The sequence below is a fragment of the Cryptotermes secundus genome, unplaced genomic scaffold (genome assembly GCF_002891405.2).
Source record: "Cryptotermes secundus unplaced genomic scaffold, Csec_1.0 scaffold1224, whole genome shotgun sequence".
Lineage (NCBI taxonomy): Eukaryota > Metazoa > Arthropoda > Insecta > Blattodea > Kalotermitidae > Cryptotermes > Cryptotermes secundus.
The window spans coordinates 187,621-198,832 of NW_019731289.1; the positions used below are offsets into that span (position 1 = coordinate 187,621).

Here is an 11,212-nt window from a genome sequence, read left to right on the forward strand (position 1 = left end):
TGGCTGGAGGTTGCTTGGTTGCCGTGCGGCAGCGTGAATTGGAGGTTTTTTTTGATCGCTGCGCGGCAAATGGCGGAGGTTGCTGCTGGTGAAGAGGCTAGTCGTTGAGCGCGGTCGTAGGGGCCATGAGGCAGTGGCTACGCCAGAAGCCCAGTGAGTCGAACCATAACACGACCGCCGGCGAGTCCAGGCGCGGTGCCCCAGTGAGTCGGGTGTGAGAGCGCTGGAGGGCCGAGGCAGTCGTGCCTGGCGCAGCCTGCCGATGTTTCCGAAGACCGAGCGCTGGCAACGAAGCCTGCCGGCTGAAGTTGCTTGATGTGGCTAGCTTATAGACTGGTGATGAACTGAATTAAACTGCATAACTCTGCTCTTTTATACACTGGCCGGTGGGGCGGAGCCAAACTCGAAAGTGAGGAGGAAGAATTGATTGGCTAGCGCGCGTAATGGTGTAGACGCGGGCTAGCGCCGAGCGTAGTATAAATGCGATCGTTTGAAGCAATCTGATTGGTTAGCGCGCGTGATGGTGAAAAGTGATGTGAAGAGCGAGCGTTGCAGAAATGCGTGATAATGTGGGATGTTCCCACACCTTCTTACCGACCGAGCCCTCGGCATTGGCGGTAGCCATTTTTTATCAAGAGAGTGTCCGCCGGCCACCGCGGCAGCAGTGATGCTTCATGACGTCACGCTGGCTGTGTTGCCCACCAATAGCATTGAGTTGCATTCCCCTGGTTGAGACTCGTGTGACTGAGTGCGCTTGGGACGTTGGTCTCTATTCGGCCTATTGTACCCGATTGTACCAGCCCCGGATGATTGATGATAATGAAAGTGGAGCAGTCGGTGGAATGAGAATTGGCAAGGGAAACCGAAGTACTCGGAGAAAACCTGTCCCTTTGTCCACCAAAAATCTAACATGACCTGACCTGGGATGGAAGCAGGCGACGAACCGCCTTTGCTATGACACGGCCTATGAGTAGAAGTTAGCCGTCATAACGACTGAACCACCGCTTTCGACCGCTTTCACCATCCAAGTCCTGGAGACGTGTACACGTATATGATTCAGAGATGGCAGTACAATTCTCATGACAAAACATTGCATCGATTGTGCATTAGTTTGCCAATTATTGGTGGAGTATCTAGCTTGTTTGTCTTTACAAGTGATCAGCTTGCTGGAAAAAAAGCGATTTGAGTAATATAACCGCACCAGGAGAAAGCAGAACTGATATATGACAAAGAGAAAGGGAAAAGAAGGGGGGGAAATATATAGTTAACTTACGTAGGTTGGTTGATTGTGGGGTCTGTTCGGTCAGTTAGTGATCGAAGTAGTTGCAACGTTTCGGAAGTGGTGCGGGCTACTACCGAATATTACCATGGTTGTCAAAGTTTACATTTCAGGGATTTCTGGAAATAAAGAGGTAAACATTATTTAGCATATGAGCGATTGTTACGTGTATTATAACACCAGATGCCATGAACGTGAAAACATCCTGTCATTGTGTGATGGGAGAGGTAGTCAGCTGAATCACAATTCTGGTCTGGTCTATACATATTTTAACAGATAGACAAGAGAACTGTATAATAAACATACCAGAACAGTGGTTTAATATATAAGATTGACTGCAGTAGGGGTTGTATATGAAATAGTCCGTTGAACTAATGTTATTAAAAGGAGCAATCTGTACTTACACCATTGTTATTCATTGTTGTAAATAGATCTGAAGTATTGTCCTTTGACTTATCAAATCGCACATTTCTGTTTGTGAAAAAGTGGTTATGTGATATCAGCAGAGACAACAGTGTCGTAGCTACACCAGACATTGTATTGTCAAATTCTCATGAATAGTACGATGTTATGACTGCTCATATTGTGGCCCTCTGGTTTAGGACACTGTAGTTTGGTAGATCTGCTTTCCATCCTCAGGATAGAAGATGGAGGTAGTATATTCTTGCAAAATGTTGGTACCCACCAACTATACTGTATGGTGTCACAACCCAGAAAGCCACAATATGAATATTTACAGCTGTGAGAATGTTCAGTTTTGGTTTTATATATATTTCCAATTTTTGTTTAACTGTAATGTAAGAAATGCCATCTTCATATTCTGAGTTCATACAGATCATTTTATTGCTATTAGGACAAAATTAAAAAGTAGTTATGAGGTAATATATAAAATTACAGCTTATTGTAGTCCTATTATAAAGGATAAAACAATTCCATCCAGTGTGACTGTTGAAGTTTTTACTACTTCAGTTCTTAACACCCTCACATGTTTCGGTCCTTATAGACCATCATCAGAGGGACATCGATACTCTTTGGAAACCACTATTACAATAGATGTTCTGAGTGTTAAAATACATACACATACAATGTTTGTAACACACAGTATATACAAAAGCTAAAGTTTTCACAACTACAGTGACCGTCTTGGTATATTAAAGTTTTTAAAAACTTTTTTATTTAAGTTAAAATTTATAAACCATGTAGGTTTGTGTCCCTTCTCTATTTGCCTTTCTTGACAGGGGCCGAAATTGTGCCATCTGTCTTTCTTGAGGAGCTTCTTTGATATCGTGGTGTGCTGTGTTGTTTTTACACAGCACGCCATGAAAACCTGTCCACACCTGTTGCGTCTGCAAGTAGACATGCTGAGTTTCCCACCACAACAGTGTGTGCGCTATCTTATCGCTCATTCTCCGTCTGCAGGAGAATTCTGGGAACTTTTTGACTGCCCTGCGTATTTTACACACAATGAAATATTACCCAAACAGCCACTACAGTAAATTAAGAAGAATGGACTTGTATTGTTAGACAGTTAACATCAGTATATATAGTATGTAAGATTATGAAACTGAAGATGAGGCCAGGGCCAAACAAAGGGCTGTAGAGCCATGATATGTATGTAATATTGCCATAAACTAGGTATAGAAAACTTCTGAGGTAATGTGTATGAGTGAAGTATCCCTCGTCTATTCCATGTAAAACACCCATGTGTGGTGTTATAAGCCTAATTGTTTCCATATAATGAAATATTAAAGTGAGGTTTTACTCTGAGAAGCAGAATGCTTATTCTATTTGTGTATGTTGCTACTTATTCCCCTGAGAGAAAAGTATCTTGGATAATAGCTGTGAGTATCCATAAAATACAGATGTTATACAATATTTGTACAATTTTAATTGATTTAGAAATCATAATAAATATGTCCACGACGAATAAAGTTTCACATTGGCAATCAAGAGCATGCTTAGTAAAAATTTGGTCACCTGTGCAGTATTTGTGCTTTAATCTGCTGATATATACACTGTGTCATATTCTAACACCATGTAGTATTGCAAGTGGTTACCAACTTTTTGGGAGCAACCCATGACCTCCATCTTCACTATGGAAATATTTTATACAAGACTATATGGTGTCAGTCCAAAAAGCCATAATTGCTATGAAAAAGTGAAATTTCATAAAGATGTACATAGTTTGAATCTCAGTGGGGGTATTGGCAGTTATATTTTGTATAATTTACCCATGATTCCATGTTTATGAACTAAATTCATTAGGGTCTGCATCTGGTGCTGTTTACTAATAATATCTTACTCTTCTCTTATTTTCATGTTACTGAAAAGTATTAAAATAATGCAGTTAAAATATCAGGAACAATTTAATTAAAAACATACATATCCATATGTGGTATGTATAGCAAATTTGTCTGAAATGTTATTTTTACAATTCTGGTGACATTTAAGATGTATGTTTTGTTTGTTTTTTTTTTTCCACAGGTAAAGAAACACCAGCAGGTAGTGCTCATGATATTGGACAGCAAGAATATTGAATATGTTGTAGTTGATATTACAGAACCTGGCAAAGAAAATGAGAAGGAATTTATGCAGCAGAACAGTAAAGCAAAGGTGGCAAAGTATCCTTTGCCACCACAAATATTTAATGAGGATGATTACTGTGGAGTAAGTGTAACACTAAAAAACTAAATATACACATATACACAGTCTTAAATTGATAATGCTGTGAATGCTGCAATTTCTTGACTGCTGAGCCTGGTTTATTGGGAAAAATTACAGTGGCATGGTAGTTTGATATAATGAAAAACCTATACATTACTTTGTTGGATTACCTTCTGTTAAATGTCTGTACATTGGTTAGAAAGTTTTCACATGAACATGTACATACTTCTGACATTAACTCAATGAATGAATATAAGATGCCAGTGGTAATTCTTTCCATTAACTGTTATATACAGTATGCACCAAAACATGCAGTACTGAAACTCGCACATTTCGAACACTCATGTGTGTTTGTCAATGGGGCATAGCTGCGGCCGCACGTGTTCCCAGTAGTGAAAAGGAAGTTGTGTTGTGCAGTTGTTGGAAATGGGTCTCTTGACGGAGGAAAAAGTATTCATAGTTGAGTATTATTTCCACTCATATGGAAGTGGTCACCAGACAACTCACTTCCTTGGTTTTGAGAGGCCAGATGTTATCGTCCAGAAACCGCTACACAGTACACGTGTGACGATATGGTGTGCCGTCTCAGCACACGGTATATTAGGCCCCTATTTCATTGAGGATGAGGAAGGCACTGCTCTTACTGTCACCCAAGAACACTACAGGGACATGGTGATTGGACCATTTCTTCAGGATTTGAGATGGTTCTGTCGTGCAAGGGGCCTTCACATGAATAGACAGTGGTATCAACAGGACGTCTTTTCATTTCAGTACTGTATATTTTGGTGCATACTGTGTGTAAACCCTCTTGTTATCCACATTGGAGATGAGGCTGATTATTAAAGTGTTGCCCATTACATCTCTTTCAGTAATACATATCTGTGATGCTGTATAACAATTTTCAGTGGACTGGACGTACTCTCACCTTATTGCAACTTATATTTTTATTGTTTCTCCATGGGGCTACCACTAAACAACTTTGCTCATACATGCCTATTGATGAAGGGATGGAATAAATTTCCTTTACTGCTTCAGATATTAGTTTTTAATTCCACTGTTTTTATTATTCTTTGAACTCATGAAGCAGAGTCCTTGAAAAGTGAATAGTTGCTCATCTAGCCAAGGAATTCCCTGCTTTTTATGAGACCTGAAGGTCCATTACCATTTTCACAAAAGCCTGCTCCTGATTCCACCTGGAGCCAGATATGTACAGTCTACATCCTCACACCCATTATATGCCAAGCAGTCTCTTCCTTCAGGTTTTCCATCTAAGATATTGTATGCATTTCCCTTCTGTCCCATGCATGCTACATGTTCTGCCATCTTATTTCCCTTGATTTTATCACCCTAATAATATTTTGGGAAGGTACAAATTATTTGTGAAGTAGTAAATTTCATATTTTCCTTGAAAAATATTTCTGTTATGTGTTTAATATGCTAAATAATCAGCAAACAGTAAGTGGTTAATTGATCCAAGTATTGTTGTGATAGCTATATACACAATATAAATAAAATTACTCTGATCTTAATTGGTTTAACAGGATTATGAAGAATTTGATTTAGCAAATGAAGTTGATGAGCTGGATAAATTCCTAAAACTTTCAACAAGTGTGTCAACATGTGAAATAACACTGGGAAAGACGGCAGATAGTAAGGATTCTGCTGAAAATGGAGAACTAAATGGAATTGCTTCCAGTAGGGAGGTAAGTATTGCTGATATTACTTCTTTTAGCCTTCTGTTATAGACAGACTGAGTTCTTATTTAATTAAATGTAAATTAATCATTGTAACAGAATTCAGCTGAGAAAGAGAAAGAAGCCGTGGAAGAAGACTCAAAGACTGAAGAGGAGGAAGCTACTGAGGAAGAATAAGATCATGGTGGGTATCTGTGTGTTAATTAGTGTTAATACAAATAATCAGAAGTACAATAAAAATAATGTCCTTAATATTAAAATACACCGTCAATAATGCAACAGTGATATAAAAGACACCTAAAATATACATTTTCCACTAAAAGTATAACTTTAATACTTTAAAATGTTATTAGATGTCATAAAATGTCATTAAGACACTGCAAGTATATCTTATACACTAAAGGTGACTATCAGAATACTTCAAAATGTATTTTTGTTTTTACATAATGTTGCAACATGTTTCGTATGCACATGGGCCATCATCAGGCAACATTTTACTTTGTGGGGAGACCATGTGTGGCCAAAACATATTGTAACATTATGTAAAAACAAAAAGACATTTTGAAGTATTTTGATAGTCACTTTTAGTGTATAAGATATACTTGCAGTGTCTTAATGACATTTTATGATATCTAATAACATTTTAAAGTATTAAAGTTACACTTTTAGTGGAAAATATATATTTTAGATGTCCTTTATATCATTGTTGCATTATTGATGGTGTACTTGAATAATAAGAATGATGCCTCAATGTGCTAGGATGCTGAAATATAAAAATTTATGTTCATTATTGAACAGAAGGGATGTTTATCCCTGAATGACATGAACAATTTTTGTTTCATTCCCTTATGATATCCAATTCAAGCTACATACGAAAGTGAAAATAGAAAGATGGATGGCAGTTCTGAAGGCACACACACTCATAGATACTGTTGTTATATTAATGGCTACTTTAAAGTCAGTGAATTTTAGGCAGATATTTAAAACAGGATGATGGACAATGAACATCGCCTGTCGTCATGTTATTTAAAAAGGGATGATGGATAATGTCCAGAAAGTCCATGAGTATATTAATATACCATCGTCACGAACTTTTACATCTTATTTATCTGTAACGTTTCTTTTTGTCAGGTAAACAGCAAAATATGCCCAAACATGTATTTAGGCCTGTAAGTAGTATGGGCCTTTAAGTAAATTAAAGTTAATGAAACACATTGATAATAACTTATATATATATATAACTAAGAAAATGCTCAAAAACTGTGAACATACCAGTACGTCACAGATGCTGCAGAGACAAGTACAAAAGGACACACAGTGACTCACTCTTGTGGATGTATACAAGTACTTCTTAATCTGTTGTGTGCATCTTTCAGGTTTGGATCAGAAGTGAACATAAATTTCACCTAATTCTTTGTTAGCTTCAGAAAATTTTAATTTGTGCAGAAGTTCCTAATTAAGAGATAAGGCTCATATACATCTTTAACCAGATGTGTTTCTTCCTTTGCAGCACCAATATTTTCCAGAACATGAGTGCCATGTGCAGCCATCATGTTACTGCCATTTTTTCTGGGTAAAGGCATCTTCCCATGTGCAGTTGGCCTATTCTGATGTTTCCTTCTTTTTGTTGTTTTTGAAACTGTCCATTGTTTGCACCCACATTTCAAAGCCCTTTGTATAATATGCATGATAATATTTGGTGTGTTCAGAATGTAATAACTGACAGTGAAGAATGTGTAAATTGTGTACAAATTACAAATTTAATTAAATTACAATTTGAGCCATGTTTGAACTGTGGTAACATTTGACTATTACACACATTGCCTATTATCACTGAATTAAGTTCATAAACTTCTAGAACCTGTGAGTGTAATTTGTCTTAAATTTTAATTGCTTTGCTCTGTGGCCTTTAGTCCACAAGCGAACTATGCTTGTCGGCAAAGTTAGTGCCAACTTTTGTGGATAGAGGGTATTGCGTGGTCAGCGCAACAGATTCCCATAGCCATTAATCTCGGTTTTCTATACCGGAGCCACTACTTTTCCGTTAAAGTAGCTCCTCAGTTATCCTGACAAGGCTGAGTGGACCCTGTTCAGACCCACTACTCAGGAAATCTGGTGGTGCCGGGAATCGAACCCGGGACCTCAGGATCTGTAGTCAGCAACTCTAAACACTAGACCACAGAGGCGGTCCTATTCTTTCCTGTATCTGAAATATATGTTTTTCTCTTAACAAAAGATATTTTCTGTCCTAGTGTAAGAATTGCTAGCAATATAGCATTATCTTAATATATTATTTTACTTCCATGTGCCTCGGGGGCATCAGAGTAGGTGAACGAACTTGCTGATTCCATGTTGTTAAGGTATTGTCTGTTACTGGAACCTTCTTGCATTTGCCACCAATTTTGGGTTTCCTTCTCCAGCAGTCCACTTTAGGGGGGGGCACTTTACTGTAATCTGGTGGCAGAATGTGCACACAATGATGGAATCCAGCATGCCTTTGGATCCTGAAGCTCCCAGTTACTGGCTTTGATGACTCAAGCTTGGAATCAGTTGCCTGTGCACATCTCACGTCCCCCCACCCTGAGATACTTTCTTGAGACTCTGGGGCATCAAGAGTAAGTGAACTCTCTTGCTGTTCACTGTTGGTAATGAATCATCTGGAACCAGATCAGTTATCGTCTTCACTGATTTTGTTCTCCTGCACCAGCAAAAACACCCAAACCCTTTGTTTTCATGTTCTGGAATCTTGTCTTTGCCATCGATTTTTTGGTACCATCCTCGATGTGATGACCTCCAACACATTGCTAGTAGAGTTGGGATCGTAGTGGGCTTTTCCATACCATCCCGAAGAGGCACACTCAAGTTAGCTGGTAGTGATGCAGGTCCTATGGAGTGAACCTTTTTCGGAGCTCCTTTCCCATGCCTGGGCGGCATCAGAGAAGGGAAGCGGACTTGATGATTCCTTGTTGTTAACGTATTGCCTGTTATCAGAACCTTCTTGCATTCACCACAAATTTTAGGTTTCTCTCTCCAGCAGTCCACTTTGGGGGGAACTTTGCTGTAAAATGCTGGCAGAATGTGCACAAAGCAATGACATCCAGCATACCTTTTACTCCTGAAGTCCCAGTTACTAGCTTTGATCACTCAAGCTTGGAATCAGTCACCTGTGCACATCTCATGTCCCCCCCCCCTGGATACTATCACGTGAAACTGGGGCATCAGAATGGATGATCTCTCTTGCTGATTCTCTGTTGGTAACGAATCATCTGGAACTGGATCAGTTATCTTCTTCTGTGTTTTCTTTCTCCTGCACCAGTGAAAAAACATGCACCCTTTGTCTTCTTTCTGTTCTGGATTCATCGTTACCGTCGACTTTCGGTACCATCCTCGATGCACTCTCTACGGAGCGGACCGTTTCCAGAGCTCCTTACAGAAGTACATAAGCTAAATTGTTTACTGTTGTGCAAAAATTTATAAAATCACATGTATGAAAAGTTGTTCAGTGTCTCCAGTTTTAATACATGCATGAAATATAATTTTGGTGATTGGCAGATTCATTTTAAAGATTTACAAAGCATCAAATATATATATGGTTATGTTTCAAAATATATTTCCTTGTAAAACATATTTACTGTGCTTTTATATATGAAAGTTATATAATTTGGCCTTACCATAGCTCAGGTGGTTAGTTTCCAGCTCACTGTGGCAGTCACTCTTAATCCCAGTCATTTCATGTGGGATTTGTGGTGGACAAAATGACACTGGGGCAGGTTTTCTGTAAGTACTTTGATTTTCCTTGCAAATTCTCATTCTTCCGAATGCTCCATATCTCTCATCTGTCATCTGGGCTGGTACAGTGGGCCATTTAAAGCCTAAGTACCAAGGGACTGTGTATCACCATATCCCAAGAATAAAAAGAATACATAACTTCATAATGAAGTTTTTCAGATTTTGTAATGGTATACTTGGTTATATTGGCCATCAGCCTAAATATTAAATAAGGTCATTTAGTGATGTTTACAGAAATTTCACTGATCAGTTATTATATATATTTAAAGACAAAATACTGATTTGCGCCATCAGAGTCATGTTGAAGATTGATTCTATATAATAAAACTTGTTCATTGTAATGTAATAGCATCAGCTGTATGTAAAAAAAAATATACTTTCTGTACATTTTGATATGTTTATTCTGTTTTATATTAGTTTGTTCCCTGTATTACAAAATACCTGATTTAGTTTATCGATCTAAAATTAATATTTTTGTATTGCAAGTATGTTAATTTGTCTCCTGTTGTTTACTTTGTGCAGTAGATTGTGCTCATAACAGCAGGCACAACTAAAAGGTATATAATTTAAATCAGTGGTTGTAAGGTATTTGGACTGTAAAATAAGAGGTTATTTACTTGCTCATTATTCATTCATGAAAATCTGTACATTATATATATATATACACACACACACACAGAATACTTAATAATAAAGCAGTGTTTAAATAAGGAAGTGCAATGCAACTTGAAAATTATATAGCTTAGATGTGCATTCAGATCCTGTCAGGGATTTGCTGTTCCAGAAATATTCAACAGAGAAATTGAGGTGACTTACTGAACAGTTAAATCAAAGGGAATTTGGAATAAGGCCTAAGTAAAATTTTCACATGGTCACCTCATCCTGACACCAGGAGGGCTAGAACCTGAATGGGTGCTGGTCTGGCAGGAGAGGAGAAAGGATGGTTAAGAAGAAAAGGAAGGCGAGGGGGGACAAAGAGGAGCAGCAATAATAGGTTAATAATAGGGTTAATGCCCTCCCATTAACCTTGCCTTTCACACCCGACACAATATCCCATACCTGCTCTAACCTTGCTCCTGTCCCAGACCGTTNTATTTCATTTGTAGCCAGTGAAAATGGGAAGTAAAATAGTTCAAATTTTCTTTTGCCTGTATAAACTAGGGTGAATGGGATTATTAGTTTTGCACACTGATCTACATACTTGGGATACATTTTTATCTGATAAGGGTATTCTTATTAGTAGAGATTCATTTTGATGCTAATTAAAATGCTGTACTTGTTTTCTGGGTTGTATCAAGTTTCTAAACATGTGTTGTAAAAATGTGCATTGTTAAATTTGGAATATTTTCTAGTTAATTAAAGACTGGATACAAAATATGATAAACTGTATAAAAAAACATATAAATATGTGTATCTCATGAGGTGGTCTGAATCCACAATCCAAGGAACTGACCATATGTGTCTCCATGCTCTGAAGAGTCAGGACTGCAACAGCACATTTAAGAGGTACTAGTAACAAAAAGCATATGCTGCAAAACATAATAGCATTATATTCCAAATTCTGTAATAGCTACAAAATTACATAGTTGCTTTAGTGTCATATATGGATAAATATGACACTAAAGAAAGAAAAGTTTCTGTCTGTATAAAAATACAGCATGGACTTAATGTAAATTAATAATTTCAGTTTTATAATGTAATAACATGTAAGATTTGAGGTTTTCACGGCGGTGACTATGAAAAAAGCAGTCTTCTGGGATGTGGCACCGTGTAGATGTCGTGTTAA

At 37.8% G+C, this 11,212-nt stretch overlaps 1 protein-coding gene and 1 long non-coding RNA gene across 3 annotated transcripts in view; one reads left to right on the forward strand and one right to left on the reverse strand.

Moving 5' to 3' along the window:
- The first annotated feature begins 1,110 nt into the window (after positions 1–1,110).
- LOC111866964 (SH3 domain-binding glutamic acid-rich protein homolog) overlaps positions 1,111–11,212 on the forward strand; it is a 12,110-nt gene continuing 2,008 nt past the window's right edge. Inside the window, exons 1-5 of one of the 2 annotated variants that reach the window (XM_023856356.2) lie at positions 1,112–1,412; positions 3,764–3,946; positions 5,485–5,646; positions 5,737–5,821; positions 7,148–7,425. In XM_023856356.2, the coding sequence (XP_023712124.1) occupies positions 1,368–1,412; positions 3,764–3,946; positions 5,485–5,646; positions 5,737–5,814 (468 nt within the window). In that variant the 5' untranslated portion in view covers positions 1,112–1,367 and the 3' untranslated portion in view covers positions 5,815–5,821; positions 7,148–7,425. Of the gene's footprint in view, positions 1,413–3,763; positions 3,947–5,484; positions 5,647–5,736; positions 5,822–7,147; positions 7,426–11,212 lie in introns of those variants that run through there. The other variant, XM_023856357.2, reaches the window with a different exon arrangement.
- The window catches only part of LOC111866965, a 3,040-nt gene continuing 374 nt past the window's right edge, over positions 8,547–11,212 (reverse strand). The window contains exon 2 of the long non-coding RNA XR_002843254.1: positions 8,547–10,495. This is a non-coding gene — a long non-coding RNA (uncharacterized LOC111866965). The remainder of the gene's footprint in view (positions 10,496–11,212) is intronic.